The sequence below is a fragment of the Ursus maritimus genome, unplaced genomic scaffold, assembly GCF_017311325.1.
Source record: "Ursus maritimus isolate PB19 unplaced genomic scaffold, ASM1731132v1 scaffold_14, whole genome shotgun sequence".
In the NCBI taxonomy this organism is placed as follows: domain Eukaryota; kingdom Metazoa; phylum Chordata; class Mammalia; order Carnivora; family Ursidae; genus Ursus; species Ursus maritimus.
In genome coordinates this window covers 62,492,526-62,516,010 of record NW_024423786.1, presented here as the reverse complement: position 1 = coordinate 62,516,010, position 23,485 = coordinate 62,492,526, and the positions used below count along the sequence as shown (strand labels likewise).

Genomic DNA, 23,485 nt, shown 5'->3' with positions numbered 1-23,485 from the left:
GGGGCTGAACTAACAGATATCCCCCCCTAAATCAGCACTCAGGGATGAAAACAAGCCCTCAAATTTTTTCTGAGAGTACAGTCTCCCCTTTAGCTCACATCCACTTGCCCAATCTAAGCCCCTAGACCTGGTCCTGGATTCCTCAGGACCTAAATTAATCCCAGGAGGTTTTGACTTGGCCCCATCTGCACAGAAATAACAAGGTGGGGCCCTTCCCATTCAGGAGTCATGCAAGCTCCAGACTCAACCTTCTCCCTGGTCTTCCCAGCGCCCCCTGCAGTCATGAGCTCCGATGCAGAAATGGCCATTTTTGGAGAAGCAGCTCCCTACCTGCGGAAGCCAGAGAAGGAGAGAATCGAGGCACAAAACCGCCCATTTGATTCTAAGAAAGCCTGCTTTGCAGTGGATGATAAGGAAATGTACGTGAAAGGTATGATCCAGAGCAGGGAGAATGACAAAGTCACAGTCAAGACCCTGGATGACCGGGTAAGTGTTGATCTCAGATGTCCTCCATCACTTGCCTTTGGAGTGGGGTATTAGGAATCCACGTGCTGGTCCAGAGGAATCTGAAGATAGAACAAAATGTACACTTGCCTATTCGGTAGTGAAGCAACCGGTGAAAGCACCTATTTGCAAACACCTTCACTCCCACTTCTTTCACTTTTCCAGGACTTGGGCTTTGAGAGTTTTTGTGATGTTTGCTTCAGGGAAAAGGGAAGGTGTGGGTGGCAGAGGCTAGACCATTTAAAGGAGACATTGGTGCTGATCACTGCTGGGTGGGCCAGGCAAATATCCCTCCCTACGCTGCAGAGTGACCTCCTGAGAAAGCACTGGAGGTGATGCCTAGCTTAATGTTGAGAATTACAATACATCGGTCAATTCAGTATTTACTGGACACGCACGTCTACCATCCGTCCCTTTGCAAATGGAAGCACATCTCAGCACCTGCTTTCCCAAAGTTTACCACCTAGTGTAGGAATCAAGATGTGTCTGGCAGGTATGACTGTCAGTTCACAAACTCAGGCATATGAGGCAGATCTGTCTTTTAGTTCTTGTTTGTTTGTTTATTGAACTTAACCTCTCGTTTCAGCCTCTTTTCACTGGGAGGGAGATAAATTTTCTTCACTCACCTTGGGATCCCCTCCTATGGTTGTGCCTCATTTTCAGGACGTTACACAGTACCACACTGAGGGTCTCACAACCACCCCACCACCCCCAAATGATCTGCTAAGAAACACGTCCCAGGGCTTGAAGCTTCAGGACGTACAGACTTTCCCATCTCCCCTCTGCTACTTTGGGTGTCTCTCTGGTGTAGGGTAGTGGGGCAAAAGAGTTTCCTTTCCTCAAGAGATTTGGTATGTACCAACCAATCCCCTTCCTTTTGTCTTTTCACTACAACCCTCAAAGCTTTTCTAAGGACTTAGGCTTTGGGAAAACAGAAGCCAGAAAGCCTTATAAGCTCTTTCTCTTTTCTGCCCTATTTTCTACCTCTTCTGAGTAATGGAGTGCACAGCCAGCTGTATATTTGAATGGGGGAGTCGGGGGTGGGGGGCAAACCCAGAGGAGGGTTTGAGACTAAGTAATAGTCTCAGAAATACTGTACAGCCACAGGCCATGCTACAAGTCAAATATTGTAACTATTAGAGCAGAGCTGCAAGGAATTATGGAAGCCTTGAAAAGACGGGGAGACAGGAAACGGGTCATGGAAGAGGAGTCACTTGAGCTGAACTTTGAGGGTTTCTGAACATAATTTCAGTGAAGATAGTCCAGACAAAGGAACCCACATGAGCAGAAGTATTGAGGTGGAAATGCACAGAATACATTGGAGTATTCCCTTCCAACCATCCAACCTTTGTTGCATTGAAGGACTCAAAGCAAATGGGGTAAACAGAGGCAACCTTTCATGGCCTGGGCCATCCCGAGTCCCACCTGGACCCTGAGGGCTGAAGGGCTCTGTTGCTGTGTACACCTGCAACTCGTTCTTGGCACACACAAGGGCACACTGACCTGGGGGTGGGTGGGGTGGGCATCAGACCAGAACTGGCTATGAAGTTTGACCAGAACTGGGTTAATCAAGGACAGTTATTTGTGGATCATCTCTGGGAATGGAAATGACCCATGAAGCTACTCAAGCTAATCGGGCGATCACACCGCAATCTCTCGCTACTTCCATCACACCAAGTACAGCAGGGTTCTAGCATTGGCTGTCCTCTCCATCATGTGCTTTTCCTCTCAATCCCCAGACACTCACTCTCAACAGTGACCAGGTGTTCCCCATGAACCCTCCGAAATTTGACAAGATCGAGGACATGGCCATGATGACCCACCTGCACGAGCCCGCTGTGCTGTACAACCTCAAAGAGCGTTACGCAGCCTGGATGATCTACGTGAGTTCATTCTCATGGCCTTCTGCTCATGCAGCTAGTTAATAGTTTGACAAATAGATGATTAAGGTCCCCATGAAACTATTATATTCTTTTATTTTCTTTTTGGTGTAGACCTACTCGGGCCTGTTCTGCGTCACCGTGAACCCCTACAAGTGGCTGCCGGTGTACAACCCCGAGGTGGTGGCCGCCTACCGAGGCAAGAAGCGCCAGGAGGCCCCGCCCCACATCTTCTCCATCTCCGACAACGCCTACCAGTTCATGCTGACGGGTGAGCAATTTCTTCAATCCCTATTTTTTAAAAATAGTTTCAGTTAATGATGCAAGCCCTTTAACTGGACTGGTTCTTAGCGAATTATTCAAGTCCTTTGGAGGCCTTGATCATCTGAATGGGGTGATGGTCAAGGTGACCTTCGGGAACTCTGCTGATATGATGAAAAGCCAGAGGTGCATATCTCCCATTAGCAGCCACGGTGCATAGGCTAGTGCTCACGTCTAAAGCCTCGCTGTGCACCTGCTTATTTGGGGGAATGCAGGATGCAGGGAGAGGCCCTACCCCCACCTCCAAAGAACCGCCTTCCTCCCCCCAACATGAGCATGCTTAGAAGAAGAGAGACTAGATTAATAGCTGCTAGGGTGCAAACTTGGAGAACCGGGCATAGCAGTGTCTATTACCTACATTTCCAGAATGGCACAGGAAATAGACACGTGGTAATACTGTCATGTCACTGTGTTTCGAGTCACTTTTGTCTGTCCCACTTTCACCTGACTTGGTCTGCTACAGACTCAAGAGGCAGAAGCAAGCCTTCGAGATCTGAAGACCCTTGGAGTCATCTGTCAACCTCCGGTTGCCCAAACCTCAGCCCTTCCTCTCTCACACTCAAGCCTAGCCATTCCTGCACACTTAATATTTTTCTTCAAATTGACTGAAGCTACATCAGTTTTCAAAAGAGGATCGATAGCATTATTTGTATGAATTTCCTAGGGCTGCCGTATCAGTACCACAAAACGGGTGGCTGACACAGCAGAAACTATTGTCTCCAAGTCTGGAGGCGGGAAGTCCAAGATTGGCGATGTCAGTGGGGTCCTCTCCTCCCCAGGGCTGAGAGGCAGAACCCGTTCCCTGCTTCTCTCGAAGTTTCTTGGTGGTTTGGTGGCCATCTTGGGGGTTCCTTGGTAGAAGCTCCACCCTGCTTACACAGTCACCTTTAGGTGACATTCTCCCTGTGTGCATCTGTCTCCAAATCTCTCCTTTGGATAAGGCCCACGATTGTATTGGATTAGGGTGGATTAGGGCCCCACACACTCCAGTATGACATCATCTTTTTAAAAAAATATTTTATTTATTTATTTGTTTATTTATTTATTTTTGAGAGAGAGAGAGCCCGAGCAGGGGGAGGGAGAAGCGGTCTCCCTGCTGAGCAGGGAGCCCGATGCGGGACTCGATCCCAGGACCCCAGGATCACAACCTGAGCCGAAGGCAGAGCTTAACCAACTGAGCCACCCAGGCGTCCCCCAATGTGACTTCATATTCACTAATAACATCTACAGTGACTCAGTTTCCAAATAAGGTCATATTCTGAGCTCCTGGGGGTAAGAAACTAACAGATGAATTTGGGTAGCGGGGGATACAGTTCAACTCCTAAACTATTGTAAGGGGAAGACCATGATCACTTTCCACAAGTAGAGAGTAAAGGTAAAAGAAAAACCAAATGATAATCAGTGTCCATATATTATAATGAGAAGCTGCGCCTTTCCACAAGCCCGGAGTCTGAGACTTGCTCTCTTGGTTAAAAAAGGAGATGAGAAATTGCTGGCAAGCAGTTGAAGATCTATGAACAAGAATCCTTTTCCCGCTGTGGGATTCACTGGTCACTTGCCTCACGGTCCATGCTACACATCCCACATTCAGGAAATCTATGAAAATAGGAGGAAGATTAGCCACACCCAAGTCCCCACACTGCTAGTTCACAGCAAAGCTATGCACTCCAATCAGCCCCAATGTTGCCCTATTTTTGTATTCTGTGTGTTTGCTGTTTCTTTATTTTGTTTTCTCCCCTCTGCCTCTCCAGATCGGGACAATCAGTCCATCCTCATCACGTGAGTAACCTGAGTTTGCACCACGATGACTTGGAAGCCAGAGCCGTCCCTTGCACTCCTTTATCTTATTTGCTTCTGAACCGACAGCGGAGAGTCCGGGGCGGGAAAGACGGTGAACACCAAGCGTGTCATCCAGTACTTCGCGACAATTGCGGTCACTGGGGACAAAAAGAAGGAGCAGCAGCCAGGCAAGATGCAGGTGAGGAGCTTCCTGCATCTGGAGGTTTGCTGGAGTAAGGACAACTTAAAGACGGGGTGAGCACCCAGTGAATGCAGGGCTCAGTGCTCAGCAGAGATGCGCGGGACAGGGTCTGGTCCCACGGGTGCTTGTGGGGCAAGGCAGGAGGTGGTGCCACCTGGTGGACGCAGGCGGTAGCACTGGCTCCATCAGCAACAGCCCGGGGACCCTAAGCAGCTAGTCCTGTGCTCCCCTGAAGAACGGATGCTTTGGGGGGAGAGGGCGTCTCTCAGACAGGAGCGCACATCAGAATCACCAGGAGTGCTTCTTAACCACCGATTGCTAGGCCCTGGGCCCAGAATCTGATTGAAATTACTAACTCACATTCACAGTCCTGCTACTTTGCATTTCTCTCATGTTCCCGCCGTTCACACAAGGGGTCAGGGATCACACTTTGAGAAACACTGGGCGGGATAGTAGTTTGGAAATGGCTCTGGAGACAGAAGGATAAGCAGTCGTGGGTGGGGGGTGAGAGTAAAAATTCTGCTTTCTATGAGTGGACTTCTTTTTTTAAAAGATTTTATTTATTTATTTGAGAGAGAGCACGAGAGAGAGAGGGAGAGAACATGAGTTGGGGGCAGAGGGAGAGGGAGAATCAGACTCCCCGCTGAGCAGGGAACCCGACTCCGGGCTCCATCTCAGGACCCCGGGATCGTGAGCGGAGCCCAAGGTAGATGCTTCACCGACTGAGCCACCCAGGCGCCCCTATAAACAGACTTCCGAGCAATAATTCTCGTGACATATTTTTTGCGACTTAAAATTTTTTTTTGAGAACCACTATTTCTATTATACGATCCCTTGGGTGACTTTCATTGCTCAATTCTATGTCTACTTCTGCACCCAAATGTCTGTATTAGATGGGTCATGATGCATGCTGCAACAGAGGTATGTATTCTAAAAATCCATGATTTATCATGGAGTGTTATCAGAGATGAAAGGAGGTCTGAAAAATCAAGAGGAAACCTGGAATCTGGTGTGGCCAGAGTCACACTGATGCTATACCAAGGAGACCCTCTCCGGGATGGGACTCTGAAGCCTCCTTGGGTGGTGGGGACGGGTCCATGGGTACCTTCACCCATCGGCACTGACCACCAGCCTGGGCTGGTCAGCGTCTCTCCCAGGACTCTACTCTGGGCAGTTTCAAGTCACCATGGGCTCCTTCAGAGGATACTCCAAAGTCCTTCTTTTGGTTTTTCTTGTTTATTATTAGGGGACTCTGGAAGATCAAATCATCCAGGCCAACCCCCTGCTTGAGGCTTTTGGAAACGCCAAGACCGTGAGAAATGACAACTCCTCAAGATTTGTAAGACCCAGTCTAATTTTAACTACCCCCCCCCACCAAGAACCAAACTCTCTCCTCAAATGCTGGAGATATATATTTTTTTTTAAAAACCCACATAAACTAGAGTATAGCCAGCCTTATTCTACCCTCAAGTCATTCAGATCAATTGAGCCCGGCTGGGATAATCGGATACTCTGAAGAACGTGTTAGCTCATTGTTGGCAGAGGGAGGATTTATCTGTCCATTCCTAACGAGGCTCATCACCTCAGAGCATCCTAAAGTCATGGTGATTCAAATTCCACAAGTAGGGAGAGATTCCTTTATGGTCTCACTAGGTGGAAGCATTTTAAAATGCTGAAGTCCATTGAGCAATCTCCATTGGCTTATTAGCCACGGAAACCTTAGTTTGAATTAAGGGAGCAGCTTTGAACTGCTCCAAGTCAGAAGGAATTGGGAGAAGGAAAAACCCGGGGAAGGCAGGAGAACTCAAAACTTGGGACTACGTTGATGTAGATATTGAAGGATATGTTTCATCCTTCGACATTTCGCTTAAGATTTGTTCGCCCAAAGAGACCTTTACTTCCCCATGGGCAAATACACAAACATCCAGCCCTCCACCTAATCTCACTATACCACGAAATGAACAACTACCATGAGGCAAAGCCCTCACTTAATGCTTATATTTGCAAGACAATATCAGGACTCCACACATCTCAGGAGCTGGATAATCTCAAGCTTGTGTTTTATGGTTGCTTCTCAAGGAGAAAATGCTCACTGATAAGAAAGTGGAAGCAGCCATCAGAGACCCTGGGGATGAGCCTTGACCTTTCTTTCTTTCCCTTGGTCCTCTGTGCATTGTGCATCTGCACATGTGTCTTCCTAGTGCACAACTAAAAACTCTTGCTTGTAGGGGATCTGGGTGCGTGTTATACAGCAGAGATATGGTGCATCTACTTGCACCAAGTTATTGTGTTAACCTGGCACCAGCTTAAAATGGAAGACAATACCTTTAGATACGCCCACTGCCACTCCCATTTATTTAGTACTTGGGTCTCTCCTCTTGGCCCTGACCCAGAAGTCATGATTGCCCCGGTTAACCTATCCACCTTCCACCTACCAAACAAACATTTGCAGGCTAAAACTTCCATCATTTTCCACTGAGCAGCTAGCAATATTGAAGACCAACACCTACAGTTCACTCACACCTCCACTGACCCTTCACCAACTCTCCCCAAGCTTCATTTGGAAAATAGAGAGAAGATTACAGAGTGCTGACTGTAGTCCAGACGCTGTGAGTCGATGAACAATGCAACACTTTTTGCCTTCAGATTTGCTCATGGTGTGGTAGAAACCAGTCCCTCACAAAATTTCACCTCTTGCCTCCCCTCAAAAGGGGAGAACTCAGACTCTGAATGCATAATTTGGGAGCCAGAGAGCCTGGCCTGAGCCTGGGAGCTAGGTTTGCTTATAGTAAGCAATAAGGAAAACCAAAGTGAGAAATCTCAGAAGGAACACCCAGAGGCAAAAGAAAGAAAGATAGAGGGAGAGAAAAAAGGAAGGGAGGGAGGGAGAAAGGAAGGAAGGAAGAAGTGTTGGCAAGATGGTGCAACCAGGCCTATCAAAGGTATCATGAAGGATTTGGGAATCCAGGTACCAGAGAACAGGATAAAATCCAAGGGGACTGTCTAAAGTAAGGTGATCCCAAGCAGAAGTTGGAGAGGGAACCTGTGGATGTCCCCAAAACTGGAGGAACAGGGCCAGATGCTTTGCGTAGAACATCTGAGTCTTGGCTAAGCCAGCTTGGGGACTCGGGTGCCAGGCAGACAGAGAGCAGGGAAGTCCTCCCCTTCTAGCATCACTTCCTCCCTGACCCTACCCTTCCCACCCATGGCTGGTAGCACCTGGCAAAAGGCAGCCACAGTACCATCTAAATCAAATAACTGTGATGTTTGTCAACCTGCCATTGGACAGGGGAAGTTCATTCGAATTCATTTTGGAGCCACAGGAAAGCTGGCATCAGCGGACATTGAAACCTGTGAGTCCCAACGCCATATTGGGCACCATGGTATTTGGCCACAGAGGCACTTCCTAGCAGAAACCACATTCTTTCTTATTACCCTTAGATCTCTTGGAAAAATCCAGAGTGACGTTTCAGTTATCCAGCGAGAGAAGCTATCACATTTTTTACCAAATCTTGTCAAACAAGAAGCCAGAACTCATCGGTAAGTTCTTAGGGTACTGGTCTCACCCTCCAAATCAGTCACGTTGGAAAAACACCCAGAGCGCACCATGCACATGTGAGATGCTAACAGGAACTTCGTGTTTTGCAGACTTGCTCCTCATTTCAACCAATCCCTTTGACTTCCCCTTCGTGAGCCAGGGAGAGGTCACCGTGGCCAGCATTAACGACAGTGAAGAACTTCTAGCGACTGATGTAAGCACTTTCTTTCCTTCCTTCTTCCTTTCAGCACAGAATTACTGAGTTTGTGAACTAAGAGGCACCCTAGCGATCTAATCAGAGACTGGGACCCAAGGATGCTCAGTGATCAGACCCGAGCTCTCAGAGATCAAGATGTCAAGGGAATTAGTCCAGAAGGCACCCCTCGCCACTCAGCTCCACCCCAGAAGATGCCGTGGGGAGACAGAAAGTTCTCCAAAACGGGCCTCCAGTTCCATTCCCCAGCATTTTAGAGTCAGGTTTTGCACGTATAAAGTTTGTTAAAGGTTTTGTTGGAAATTCTCGGGCTACAAAACCATCTGCATGGTTCTTTAAGAAAAATTTTTAAATACAGCAAAGTATAAAGCAGGAAAAACAACCCACTCTATAGCAGCAGACAGGCCACACCTCATGCTACCTGCCCCCATCAGGCTCACGTTCGGCTCCCACACGTCCTCGGCGCACCTGTCAGGCCTCCGGCCGTTAGCTTGTTTCCAAGGTTAATAACTAGAATAATAATAATAATAACAACAACAACAACAACTAAGTGCACTGAGCACTTACATGTGCTAGGAACAGAGGTAAATGGCTTTCCCTTCTTTATCTCATTTAAGCCCCCTCCAAAACCTCTTGTAAAATGCCCCCATTTTACCAAGAGGGAAGCTGAGTCTTAGAAAGAAAACACACGATTTGCTTCAAGACAGAGCTTGTCAATGACAGAACACTTGAAGCCAGGTCTGCCCAACCCCAGAACCTGCATTTTTTTAACTAATAGACACCATCTCTGAGCAATTCATCTCCCACGGAGCTTCTCCCACGGAGCTTCTCCTGGGTGGTCAGTTACAGCCGAGCAGAGGGGGAGTGCTCCCCACGAGGGACTGCATTCCCCAAGAGGCTCCCAGACAGGAACTCTTTCACCTGGTTCCTTCCAATGTGGAGTGAAAGGTTTTCCCTTTTAACCTACAGCAACCCCCTCCTACAGCATAGATATGCATCAGCTGGAGATGGGATATGGAGTCAAGGAGGCCATCATGGCTCAGAATCTCTCCTCCGCCAGGTGGGCTCCCGGCCTGGACTCTCCTTCTCCAGAAGGGGGCGCCACCCAAGAGAGCCTCATTGTCCAATACCGTCCCGCTGACACTGCCCTACCAGCTCACCAGACACGTTCCAGACATGTCAGCTCCCCCAGTGGGCATTGCTTATGCTCAGGCTGCAAGCTCCGTTACATAGTCAATACATAGACCCCAGAGAAGGATTTCCTAGTTTAAATCTTTGCAGTAGAAGACCGGCCGAGTGGCTATAAAACCAAGTCAGCTACTGCCTGTAGGCTCTGAAGTGACCCAGTGCTTGTTCCAGCCCCAGTTTGATCATCTGCTACCTGTGTGACTTGGGGCAGGTCTCTTAGCCCGTTAGAACCTCAGGTCTCTCCTGGAACTTTGGAAAGATCTGCACACCTCTAAGGTTCTCATAGCGACGCAGTGAGATATGGATGGTGCCTTAGCCCACGCCTAGCACAAGGGGGCTCTGGAGAAGTTCTCCCCTTTCTTATTTGAAAAATGACGGCATTCTCTTCGATGACCTTCCCTTCCAGTTCGAATAGGCTGGGGCACCATATTGTCTCAACTCTGAACACCACCAGAATTCCTGGCTTCCAATGCCAGACTCTGGAGGTGTTGGACACTATTTCTCAGACACTCTCCATGACCCTTCCTTCTCCTGGTATCACGTGATGGTTGCCAGTGACCTCATCCAGAAAACAGCCCTAAATCTATGTAAAGGATTCAAATCAGTCCTGATTGGATGGAAGAAAACAGAACGTTCACATTTTCTCCCATAGTCTCCACCCTCCCCCACAAACATGTTAAAGAAATGGCTTTTAACCCCTAAGTTAACATACCACCCCGTCATCCACTTCTTTGGGCAAATGCTGTCTCACGGGCAGTACAGAAAGGGTGAGGTCTTTGCCAGGGAAAACTGAGTCCCTGTGACAACTGTCCTTTCTCTAACTCCCAGAACGCCATTGACATCCTGGGCTTCAGCTCAGAGGAGAAAGTCGGGATCTACAAGCTCACGGGGGCCGTGATGCATTATGGGAACATGAAGTTCAAGCAGAAGCAGCGGGAGGAGCAGGCAGAGCCGGACGGCACCGAAGGTAACCGCATCTGGGCAGAGACTGGCGTCTGACTCTGCCCCTATGTTCATGGATGGACGGGGCCCCGTGAGATGAGCTCTGGGTTCCTCCCGAGAGCTGCTTTTCGGAAGTTGCACAAATGGAAAGTGGGGTATCCAAGGCTCATTGTGCTTGCCCTGGGGAAGTCCACTCCTTCTGTCAAGGAATCTGATAGTGGTGGATCCTTGAGAAACAAAAGACATCATTCTCATGGACGAGTAATCACTGCCCACCTCGCTTTCACCATCGCAGTTCACCTGCTATCTTAAGGTAGACATTGACGAGAGGATATGGTTCTGTCACTTTCTCTCCGTGCACGTCATTATTCAGATGCAGAATGCGGTCCTGAGCACCTGGGCCAGGTGAGGAAGTTTTCTCCTCCTGTTACCTTCAATTCCATTCTGACATCTGTTGAACTTGACCCTGAACCAGGGACTGGTGTACGAACCTCCGCCCCCTTCATGACTCTCACCTGGCTGATCTCTCCAACCCCCCCCCCCCCCCCCCCCCCCCCCCCGCCAGGTCCTGGAAACAGAGCAGATGGCAGTGGGAGGGGCTACCAGCAGCAGGACCCACCCACCATGCGCCCTGCTCGTGCACCTCATCTCTCACGCTGTGTCTTTAACCTCTTTTATTAATTCCAAGTGGACTGATTAGTGACCTCATCGCAGGAGTAATAAGTAGCCCATCAGCATTCACTGGTTTCCACCCCCCAGCAAGTGGAGGGGATTATGCAGAAAATGTACACCAGGGGGCGCCAATCCTCGGGACAATCTTGGAATCCTGGCTGTGGCAGTGGTGTAAGATAAGGGGCCCCAGAGAAACTGTTCAGAGCAAGGGACACTCTAATTGGGATAATCAAGGAAGGCTTCCTGGAGGAAGAGGGCATTGACATGGACTTTGAAGGATGGGTAGGATTCTGAAAGGTATCCTCTCCTGCGGGGAGAAAGCAGTCTGGGCAGAGGAAGCATAACGACCAAGGGGGAGGAAGAAGGAATGTGAGGGGACTGAACAGCAGAGGGGTCCAATTTGGCTACAGAAGAGGATATGTGCGGTGGATTTGTAAGAGATGGGGATTAAAAAGCGGTTATTTTGGTATCAGTTGGAGAAGGCCTTGAGTGCGGGGATAAATGGTTTAGAACGTACATGGTAGGCACAGGGGGAAACCATGAACTCTCCACGTAGCAGGGGAAGTTCGTGGGAATTAATCTGTGAGCAGTCGGGCTTATCAAGAGAGTGGGACCGTGAAAAGAAAGTGTATCAGGCTCCTCAGCAAGGGTGGATCATATGATAAATATCACGGCGGGGGCTCAGGCCCCCTTCCAGGCCCAGCTGCTGCGTGTTCCGTGTGTAGGAGCCGAAAGATGCTGCAAAGGGGAGAGTGGGGGCTATAATCCAGTCCTGAGGTCCTCTGACGATGATACCAATCCGAGTGAACATTTGCTGAATGCTCACCCCACACCAGGCCCCCACTGCACGACAGCCCAACCCATGGGGTCCTGCCACAAACCCTCCCTCCAGTTTACAAATGAGAAAACTGAGTAGTAAGGAAGCAAAATCAAAATTTGAGCATCGGGCCCTCTGAGTCTAGAGCCCAGGCTCTCTGCCACTATACTCTTCCAAACGAGGGCAATGCCAGCTCTTTTGAAGCGGCAGGGAGCAGGATTTGGTCCCTGTCTGGCCACAGGCATGTGAGCAATGAGAAGAAAGGATGTAATCACCCCAAACTTGCAAGTTTGGGGTAACTAGAAGAAAACCATCCGCCGACATGGGCAGAGCAGAGAAAGGGATATTTTGAGCAAAGAGGAAAGCACACATTTGGCCTCTTATTAAGCACTTGACAAGTACTGCCCAGGATTTTCATTAGCTCAACTCCCCAGCCAGCAATAAGGTAATGGTCCCGACCAAGGAGGAGCTGTCCCTAGAGGAGCAGTATTTCTCTACCTTCTCGATGAGTTCAGTGCAGGCAGCCAGGTCCATTCCAAAGTCAGCTGAATCCCCAATGAACTCTATGAAATTGCCAAATCTCAATTGCTTTTGACCCTCTCCCAACCCACCAGAAGGCTGGATCAAGGTTTTCTAGTTCTCTCTCAGCTATGAGCATGACATCCTGCAGAAATTTAGGAAGCTGCCTAACATATATTGCTAACTGTTGTTAACTGTCCGAATGGTGCCTCCTTTACTCATTCGCCATTTTGTGGAATTATCAGACTCCAGTATTACTGTGTAGCTGTATCCTCTTAAAAATGAAAGTTACAGGGGTGCCTGGGTGGCACAGCAATTAAACGTCTGCCTTCGGCTCAGGCGTGATCCCGGCGTTATGGGATCGAGCCCCGCATCAGGCTCCTCCACTACGAGCCTGCTTCTTCCTCTCCCACTCCCCCTGCTTGTGTTCCCTCTCTCGCTGGCTGTCTCTATCTCTGTCGAATAAATAAATAAAATCTTAAATTTAAAAAAATGAAAGTCACGGGCACCTGGGTGGCTTAGTCGGTTAAGTGTCCCACTCTTGATTCCAGCTCAGGTCGTGATCTCAGGGTCGGGAGATCGAGCCCCAGGTCAGGCTCTGTGCTGACCATGGAGCCTGCTTAGGATTCTCTCTCTCCCTCTCCCTACACCACTCCTCTGCTCTCCTCACTCTCTCTCTCAAAAAAAAAAAAAAAGTAAAGAAATTTAAATATCAGTAGGTCAAGATTCAGTTCAAGATTGCATCTAGAAGGCAAACTAAAAGTTCTGGAAAACCTGCACCCCTAGATTATGAGATCGAAGCTTCCTTGGACAAGCCCAGTCCTGGTGCACGTAGGAGAACATAAAAACACCAAAAAGGATTATGGGAAACGTTTCTGGGAGGACCCAGGGCCTGATTCGCCATGTCAGCCACTGCCGTCTTTGTGTGACACCGTTTCCCTCTTCCTTCAGTGGCTGACAAAGCTGGCTACCTGATGGGTCTGAACTCTGCAGAAATGTTGAAAGGCTTGTGTTGTCCAAGAGTGAAGGTTGGGAACGAGTATGTCACCAAAGGGCAGAACGTCCAGCAGGTAATGGAGATGCTCTGAGTTCAGTTGACTCCATTTTTCTGCTATTTTAACCACCATCTTAAAATTCTTCCATTGCAGGTGTCAGAAATACATAAGCAACTGGCCTCAGCATTAAGGGGAATTTCATTCTTAGGCCCCCAGGGTAGCTCAAGGAATGCACATCAAGGGGCACCATTGGGCACCAGGAGGGCTGGAGCCAGGAACTGAAGGGCCCTCTGGAGCTGGGCAGCCCCTCTGCAGCTCCTTCCCTGGGGCTCTGGGGATGGTCATTGCTCCCCTTCTCTTCTGCTTCCTCACTAAGCAGACAAACTCTCTCCACCTGTCCTGCCCACGGCCACCCCCTAGCTCCCAAGTTCACATCTCTGTAGTTCAGCCTCCTGCGGAGACTGAGACCAGTGTCTTTGACCCCAGTTCCAAATTCTCAGGAGAGACACTCTGTGTAACCGGACTTGGATCAGAAGTCCACCTCTGGTTGGGTTATGTGCAGCCAAGTTCTAGAGTCATGTGTTATAACCATGGTTGTTAGAAGACTATCTTTGGAAATGGGATAGTTCTCAAAAGAAGAACATCTTAACCTGGCAAGTGCTTTAAGGAATATTTAATATTAAGTTGGACTCTATGAAATTGCCATTCTCCAACCACTTTTGACCTTGAAGACATCATCAGCTTCATGCTTCAACTTTGAGGGTTGAGCGGGTGATCTTTCTTCAAGGTGACGAATTCGGTGGGCGCTCTGGCCAAGGCCGTCTACGAGAAGATGTTTCTGTGGATGGTCACCCGCATCAACCAGCAGCTGGACACCAAGCAGCCCAGACAGTACTTCATCGGGGTCTTGGACATCGCCGGCTTTGAGATCTTTGACGTGAGTTGTTTGGATAAATGCCCTTTTAAGGCCCTTCCATTTTGGTCTGCTTTGCCGAATCGCCACTGGATTTTCCAGACTCACTCCAACTCCTTGCTATTTCCAACACCTAGTTCAACAGCTTCGAGCAGCTGTGCATCAACTTCACCAACGAGAAGCTGCAACAGTTCTTCAACCACCACATGTTCGTGCTGGAGCAGGAGGAGTACAAGAAGGAGGGCATCGAGTGGACGTTCATCGACTTCGGGATGGACCTGGCCGCCTGCATCGAGCTCATCGAGAAGGTAGAGAAATAGATGCTTGTTTGGGACCATCATCTCTTTGCTCTCACTCTACCCTGATGATAGAATGGTGATCCCAGCCCTACTCTTCCGGCCTTCAGATAGCTGAATCCCCTTGCACAGACAAGTGTTGGGAAAGCAGGCATAATTCAGACACCTAAGCAGGTCCATGGGTGGTTAAGATCCAAGGGCTCAGTTCTTCCCAAGAATGTGAACGGGAGCCCGGGAGGAACTGTGGTGTTTCATACCTTATTGACTTGTCCAAAGACCCAAAGACGACAGACTATGGAGCAGTGGAGTTCTCGGAATAATGTTACTATAAAAATAGTAGAGGAGGGGCTCCTGGCTGGCTCCATCGGTGAAGCGTCTGCCTTCAGCTCAGGTCTTGATCCCAAGGTCCTGGGATAGAGTCCCGCATCGGGCTCCCTGCTCAGCGGGGTGCCTGCTTCTCCCTCTCCCTCTGCCTGCCACTCCCCTGCTTGTGCTCTCTCTCTCTCAAATAAATAAATAAAATCTTAAAAATAAAAAATAAAAAAGCAGACAACATTAACTAAAAAAAAGGGAATTTCTGTAACATTTTGAGCACTGGTCATGTTGGAATGAGTTAATCTTCCTAAGGCGGCTACGGAGAAATCCAAACATGATTGTTTCAATATTACTATTATTTTATGTCTATGTACGTAACTTTACTTTTTCTGGGGGGTATGCCTATTGCTAAAAGTGAGTTATATTTATATACATACAGTTTAGTTTCTCTCCATGTTCCTTTGTTCAACAAGCATTCATGAAGCATATACTCTGTCTAGCGCTGTGCCCCAGAGAGTTTGTGTTTGGCTCCTGCAGACAATGGAGTCATTGAAATGTACCATTAAATGCTGAGTCATGGTCTGTCATCCTACTTTCAGCCCATGGGCATCTTCTCCATCCTGGAAGAGGAGTGCATGTTCCCGAAGGCCACAGACACCTCCTTCAAGAACAAGCTGTATGACCAGCATCTGGGCAAGTCCAGCAACTTCCAGAAGCCCAAGCCTGCCAAAGGCAAGGCCGAGGCACACTTCTCTCTGGTCCACTACGCCGGGACCGTGGACTACAACATCACCGGCTGGCTCGACAAGAACAAGGACCCCCTGAACGAGACCGTGGTCGGGCTGTACCAGAAGTCTTCCCTAAAGCTGCTGTCCTTCCTTTTTTCCAACTATGCTGGTGCAGAAGCAGGTAAAATTCTCTCTCCACCCCCCACCCATGGGGAAAGTTCTGCGTAATTACTTATGACCCAGAGCTGCTCCTAGAAGAACCAGTATTCAAGTGTGAGCATCAGACTGAGCTGGATTTATTGGCCTGTCTCTGATATCCAATTTTCTTTCTCCTATTCTTCCTCCTTCTTGAGAGATTGAGTTCTGTAGAGGTAAACAGGGGACTCTCAGGGGACAAAATGGCCAATACCACATTTTTAAATAGCTTTTTAAAATTGAGATGGGGTGGCTGGCTGGCTCGGTCGGAGGACCATGCAGCTCTTGATTTGGGGGTTGTGAGTTGGAGCCCCACATTGGGTGTAGAGAGTACTTAACTAACTAAATAAAAACTTTAAAAATTGAGACATAACTCATATGCCATACAATTTACTCTTTAGAAAATTCAGCAGTTTTGAGTGTATTTACAGGGTGTTCAACCATCCCCATTATCGAATTCGAGAACATTTTCATCACGCCAGTTACCCCTTCGCGAGGTTCTGTCAACTACAAAGCTACTCTCTGTCTCTATGAAGTTGCTTATTCTGGTCATTTTGTGTAAATGGAATCATACACTACAGGGTTTTTGAGTCTGGCTTTTTTCATGTAGCAGAATGTCTCCAGGATTTGTCTGTGTTGGGACACACTTCTTTTTATAGATGAGTAATATTCCGAAATGGATAGCACACATTTTGTCTATCCACTCATGAGTTGATAGACATTTGGCTACTGTGGATCGTGCCGCTGTGAACATTTGTATACAAGTTTCTATATGGGCATATGCTGTCAGTTCTCTTGGATATATACCTAAGGAGTGGAATTGCTGAGTCATATGGTAACTCTATATTTAACTTCTTGGGGAACCTCCAGACTGTTTTCCAAAATGGTTGCACAAGCCAGTCTCACTTGTTACATTTACTTGCATTTTATTTTTTTTAAGATTTTATTTATTAATTTGACAGAGACAGCCAGCGAGAGAGGGAACACAAGCAGGGGGAGTGGGAGAAGAAGAAGCAGGCTCCTAGCGGAGGAGCCCGATGTGGGGCTCGATCCCAGAACGCCGGGATCACGCCCTGAGCTAAAGGCAGACGCTTAATGACTGCGCCACCCAGGCGCCCCTACTTGCATTTTATTTTTAAAATAATTGCCACAATAGGGTTTTTAAATTATGGGCTGTCTTAAATACATCAATTTTAAAAATTAATGTACTTAATGTGAAAATATAGGCAATGTAATCATTCATTCTGTAATTAAAAACAGACAAGAAGGGGCGTTTGGGTGGCACAGTGAGTTAAGTGTCAGACTCTGGGTTTCAACACAGGTCATGATGTCAGGGTCCTGGGATCAAGCCCCGTGTCAGACTCCGTGCTCAGCATAGAGTCTGCTTGGGATTCTCTCTCCCTCTGCCCCTCCTCCTGCTCTCTCTCTCAAATAAATAAATAAATATTTTTAAAAAAGGAAAGAAAAGAAAAAAAACCCTTCAGCTCTGTTATATCAAAAGAAAACCAGAAAGTCCCATTTCAGGGTTTGAAGGATGTGGCCACCACTAAAAGAAGGGAATCCTTATGCACTGTTGGTGGGAAGGTAAATTGGTGCAGTCACTGTGGAAAACATGATGGAGTTCCCTCAAAAATTAAAAATAAAATTACCATATGATCCAGCAGTCCATATCTGAAGGAAGCAAAGTCACTATCCTAAAGAGATTATCTACACCCCACGTTCACTGCAGCATTATTCACAATAGCCAAGACATGGAAACAACCCAAGTGTCCGTCCACAGATGAATGGATAAAGAAAATGTGGCATACTATTCAGCCATAAAAAAAGAGAAAATCTTGGATTTGCGACAACATGGATAGACCTCGAGGGTACTATGCTAAATGAAATAAGTCAGAAAGAGAAGGACAAATCCTGTGTGATCTTGCTTATACGTGGAATCTAAGAAAACCAGACTCATGGAAACAGAGATCAGACTTTGTGGTTGCCAGAGGTGGGGGTGAAGGGATGGGGGAATTGGATGAAGGTGTCAAAAGATATTAACTTCCATGGGCGCCTGGGTGGGGCAGTCGTTAAGGCGTCTGCCTTCGGCTCAGGGCGTGATCCCGGTGTTCCGGGATCGAGTCCCACATCGGGCTCCTCCGCTGGGAGCCTGCTTCTTCCTCTCCCACTCCCCCTGCTTGTGTTCCCTCTCTCGCTGGCTGTCTCTATCTCTGTCAAATAAATAAATAAAATCTTAAAAAAAAAAAAAGCTGCAAAGTTCTCATCACAAGGAAAAAATTGTAACCATGTATGGGCACAGATGTTAAACTCAATGAGACTGTTTCAAAACGTATACATGTATCAAACCGTGATGTCAGTGCACGTGAAAGTTACACAGTGTTATATGTCAATGACATCTCAATAACCTTGGGGGTGGGGAGGGCTCAGGGCTACATCTGACCCACCCTCCGTGTCTGTCTCCAGGTGATTCCGGGGGAAGCAAGAAGAGCGGGAAGAAGAAAGGCTCGTCTTTCCAGACAGTGTCGGCGGTGTTCAGGGTTTGTGTTTTGGCAATTTCTACGTTGGGCTGTTCTTCTGGTCTGTGGAATAGCATTTGCTGAGGTACGTGTGCTTATTTTGATTTGTGTCCCAGGAAAATTTAAACAAGTTGATGACCAATTTAAGGAGCACTCACCCTCACTTTGTGCGATGCCTGATTCCCAATGAGACCAAGACTCCCGGTGAGTGAGACTCCATCAGAACAGGACTCCCCGAAACGTGTGTAAACTTCCACGCGCGTGAGCGCGTGTGTGTTTCCCTGAGCGGAGGGTTATGGTGTCTATCACCTCTCAACGCCGTCTATGAACTGACATGGCCAGATTTAGCAAATACAAATACCAGATGCCCCGTTACGTTTGAATTTCAGATGAACAATGAAAAACGTCTTTGTGTAAGAATGACCCACGCGGCGTTTGGGATGCATGTACACTACAATATGATTTACCGAATCCGAAATTCAAACTCACCTTGGCGTCCTGTATTTTACCTGGCACCCCTCCTCTGAAGTCATATCCCAAATAGTCAAATACATATGGAGGCACGTCAGATCCATGACATTCATAAGGTTCTCCAGGGGCTCTGTGACTCCTTTCCCCCAAAGACAACCACGGCATCTCGAGTATTCCACAGTTAAAACCCCTGTTTCCCAAGCTTATATGGTATAGAGTTACTCTATCATTTCTACTGCTTCCAACAGTGAGGTAAGTATAGTTCTGTCCATTTTACAGATGGGAAAACTGAGAAATGTAGATCTAGAACACTGGGCAGTAGCATAGATCCTGAACCATCGCTCAGTCCCCGATGCACAACTATTCTTAGAAGGTAGCGGGGTCTCAGTGTCGTTTGTCACAAAGAGAAGAGCACACAGCCACACCTAGCTCTGGCTCCGAGGCAGCTCACTTACAGCTGACAGAGTTATCTACCCCAAACATGAGTAAGTATCCTCCCTCTGCAATGTGACAAGGGAGCAGAGGGTTTCAGAGGCTGAAAGGAAACACACACACACACACACACACACACACACACACACACACACACACACAAAACAAACCAGGTCCACCCGTTGCTGCCCATGGGAACCTTAGCTGCGTACTTTAGCTTTCCGGGCTATAAAACGAGGATTAAAGTGGCATTTCATGCATGCATTCACTTAGGTAGCTTTTCATTTATTTATTTAATGAGTGCTTATAAACTTTGTAAATATTAATTCACTCAACCTGTCTTAAGGGGGTTGTTGTAAGGATCACATGAGTGAGTGCATGTCAAGCATTTCAAGCAGGACCAAGCACCTTGTGAACGTTCAGTGTATCTGGCCGTCGATGATAATACTAATAGTCGTTATTAGTGTAATTACAAGAAGAGGAATAATTATGATAATAATGTTATATATGATAATAATCATGAGAAATGATAACATCATGGGGAAATAATTGTATTATCACATTAATAATTATTAATTGCTTGTGATATTATTACAGTATAATTACATCATTAATTCTTATGTTATTATTATTATTATTATTATTATTATTATTATTACTGAAAGCCAGACATTTCAGTTCTCCAAACAACCACATCTACTATGTGTAGCGGAATTCATCTACCATGAAAATCTAAGTCAAAGGCAAAAACCAGTGGGCTCACTGCTTGGACCCACGTTGTCTTTGCAAGCTGCACCCCTCCCAGGGAACCCAGCACAGCCCATGTCTCCTCCAGGCTTGGAACGGCTCTGTTTCTCTGGTTATGCATCAAACGAAATTGTTGGCTTGTGTGTGGCTGTCTTGTCACAAAGAAAGCAGATTTCCATGATTGTTCTGAGCACATGTCCGCACCAATCAAACGTGCCATCCGTAAAGCGCCTGCTGCAAGTATCAGGCAACAGGGGTGGAGTGGCCCTCCCTGGGTTTAACCTGTGCCTCTAGGGGCCCCCAGGGGTCCGGGCAATCCACTGGTTCCCTTTTTCTCCTAGAAGGTGAATTGTGACGAAATCTCCAAGCCTTCCTCTCCATTTTGCTTCTCCTTCGTTGGCGCCTCTCTGTTTTCTTTCTCATTTCTGAGAATAGACTAAGACCCTACTACAGGAGCGTGGGCGAGGCTTTGGAAAGGACCTACTGGGGCCTCTTCACTTTCTAGAAGAGGGAGTTGAGACTGTGGAGATTGAAGTGCCTGCCCCAGGGCGTCTGGAGCTGGGGCTGGAGTCCTGGTCCTGGGTCAAACCACAAACTGATCTCCCACACACCTGCCTGCAAAGCTGAGATGGCAGGAGAAGGGAGTTTGTTGGAGCTGATGAATGAGAGATAGAGAGAAAATTCTTTAGCAATGGTAACATGAGAAAGATAAGGCAATAGCTTGGGGGACTTTTTAGATGTTTTGCACATGGGTCAGAGGGCAGAGAGGATTGTCTTTGTGGGCCTTCCAGACACGTCACCGCCTGGGTTGGGAGGGACACAGGGAGAGCCCAGGGAGAAGTCAACCCAGTTCTGAGCCTGCAGGGGCCCAGGGGAAGGAGGGAGCCCAGTCTCAGCTCTGCGGCTACCCGGCAGGGCCCTCACCTCTCCCAGAAATGGGGGTGCACAACTGGCATCAGAGCCCCTCAAAATCCTCATCCAAGAAATACTGGGAGCTGGACTTGGGGATCCCTCGGGTTCGCTCCCAGGAGAGGTCCCCTGAGTGTCTGATGTTTCTCCTTGGTCTTAACCACTACTTTCTCGAGAGAATCACTGGCCAGTGGAACCTTCAGGAATGATGGAAATGTTCCACGTCTGTGCCGTCCACAACGGCAGCCACTGGATACATGACACGCAGCCGGTGGGGCTAAGAAAATGAACTTTTCATCTTAATGAATTTAAATTTAAATAACCACATGTGGCCAGAAACTATCGTATCAGACACCACAGCTCCAACAGAACCTTGAAGCTTGCGTAAATGAGTAGTCCTCTCTCCTCCCAGCCACCAAGGAAATCTGTGAGCCTTCTAGAAGTTTCCAGAAGGTTCATCAGAGACAGCTTTAGCCTTCCCTCTCCCCAGCAATCTAGGGAACCCACAAGGAAAAGCCATTATGCAGCTATAAGACGGCTCCTAACCACTCACAGGGCCCCAGTACAGAATTTTCTCAGTCCCCGTTTGATTTGTGCCCGACCCAAGAGAGTCCCTGATAAGGGTTTGTCCCTGATAAGGGCTTGTCCCTGTGGGTCCTCGTCGTCCTCCCAGGGTTGGTGTCCCCCCCTTCCTTCCCAGAGCTCATGCTCAGCCGTCAGCAGATGACCACCCTGCATTCAACCCCTTGCGCCCTCTAAAGCACAGATGTCCTCTCTGTTTCTCTGCTCCCACTAAAGGCAAAGCTTACAGATGTTACATCCCTGACCTTGAGTCGACAAGGGCACATCACGTTATCTAATGGGAAGTCCAGAGGGTACCCATACTCATTCCAGCCTAGCTAAGACTCAAGAGCCAGGAACAGGGTAAAAGATCAATATTCTGGCTTTTAGCCCATAACAATGGGGTGCTCCAGTGTCCCCAGGAGGTTGGGATTATTTCTACTGGGGGACAGTAGATAGGCTCCAGCCTCTCCTGGACCCTCCATCTTAGAGCCAGTACTAACTCTTTCCACTCAAGCCTGGGCGTGTGGGCGTGTCTCACGGAGGCCAGACCATTAAAGACAAAGAAAATGCCGCTGACATACCCCCGGAACATTCTCTTCCCAGGCGTGATGGACCATTACTTGGTCATACACCAACTACGCTGTAATGGGGTCCTCGAGGGCATCCGGATTTGCAGGAAAGGATTCCCCAGCCGCATCCTCTATGCTGACTTCAAACAGAGGTAGATTGCCTGGCTTTCCATCTCTCTCCTTTTTTTTTTTTTTTTTTTAAGATTTTATTCATTTGGGGGCACCTGAGTGGTTCAGTCGGTGAAGTGTCTGCCTTTGGCTCAGGTCATGGTCCCGGGTCCTGGGATCGAGCGCCACATCAGGATCCTTGCTCAGTGGGGAGCCTGGTTCTCCCTCTCCCTCTGCCTGTGCTCTGTCTACTTGTGCTCTCTTTCTCTGTCTCTCAAATGAATAGAGAGAGGGAGAGAGAACATGAGCAGGGGGAGCAGCAGAGGGAGAGGGAGAAGCAGACTCCCCAGCTGAGCAGGGAGCCTGGTGCAGGGTTCCATCCAGGACCCTGGGACCATGACCTGAGCCTAAGGCAGACACTTCACCAACCCAGCCACCCAGGCACCCCACATCTCCTTCGGAGGGCACCTTGTGCGTTCCCCAGAGGAGCTCCTTGGGCTGGGTGTTTGGTGAGCTCACAGCTTCCCAGGGCTTCCGTGAGCCTTGTCTTTAGCTGGGGGGATGATCTATGCCCAAAGTGAGTGCCGGGCCAGCCCGAAGGGGTCCCAGAATCAGAGCCCCAGCCCTCCAGCTTGACTGTGCCCCTAGAGCAGTTTCTAACCTGCACCGTTGACGTTCCGGGCTAGATAATCCTGTCTTGCAGGGGCTCGCATGTGTGTTGTAGGATTTTAACAGCATTCCTGGTCTCTATCTACAGTGTTGGGAGCAAACCACACCCCACCCACACTGGGACAATAAAAAATGTCTCCCGATATTGCCAGATGTCCCCTGGAGAGGGAGGACATGGGGGGGATGGTTTAAATTGTCCCCAGTTGAGTTCCGCTGCTCCAGACCAGCTCTCTCCTCCCAGCTGCCATCTAGGCTCACAATTCCAGGCCCTGTCTGGAGTAGAGGAAGGGAGAGGACACTCGAGAGGTAGGAGGACCACAGGCCTGCAAGTCACAGATGATTTCAAGGTTCTTTTACATCAGATAAGAACTATTTCCCCTGAAAGCAAAATTCCAGCTGTGTACCCCCTCTCCCAGACGAGCTGTACAATATTCCATTTCTTCCTAAGGCTGGAGTGGGAGAAGTTTCTAGAAGTCCTGATC

General features: G+C 48.3%; 1 protein-coding gene across 2 annotated transcripts in view; it reads left to right on the top strand.

Moving 5' to 3' along the window:
• The first annotated feature begins 282 nt into the window (after positions 1-282).
• The window catches only part of LOC103660398 (myosin-13), a 48,551-nt gene continuing 25,348 nt past the window's right edge, over positions 283-23,485 (top strand). Inside the window, exons 1-17 of one of the 2 annotated variants that reach the window (XM_008688011.2) lie at positions 283-486; positions 2,244-2,387; positions 2,499-2,655; positions 4,457-4,484; positions 4,572-4,683; positions 5,933-6,025; positions 7,976-8,039; positions 8,128-8,226; positions 8,335-8,438; positions 10,455-10,593; positions 13,528-13,646; positions 14,359-14,508; positions 14,622-14,792; positions 15,695-16,004; positions 18,482-18,555; positions 18,651-18,738; positions 22,261-22,378. In XM_008688011.2, the coding sequence (XP_008686233.2) occupies positions 283-486; positions 2,244-2,387; positions 2,499-2,655; positions 4,457-4,484; positions 4,572-4,683; positions 5,933-6,025; positions 7,976-8,039; positions 8,128-8,226; positions 8,335-8,438; positions 10,455-10,593; positions 13,528-13,646; positions 14,359-14,508; positions 14,622-14,792; positions 15,695-16,004; positions 18,482-18,555; positions 18,651-18,738; positions 22,261-22,378 (2,174 nt within the window). Of the gene's footprint in view, positions 487-2,243; positions 2,388-2,498; positions 2,656-4,456; positions 4,485-4,571; positions 4,684-5,932; positions 6,026-7,975; positions 8,040-8,127; positions 8,227-8,334; positions 8,439-10,454; positions 10,594-13,527; positions 13,647-14,358; positions 14,509-14,621; positions 14,793-15,694; positions 16,048-18,481; positions 18,556-18,650; positions 18,739-22,260; positions 22,379-23,485 lie in introns of both variants that reach the window. The other variant, XM_008688010.2, reaches the window with a different exon arrangement.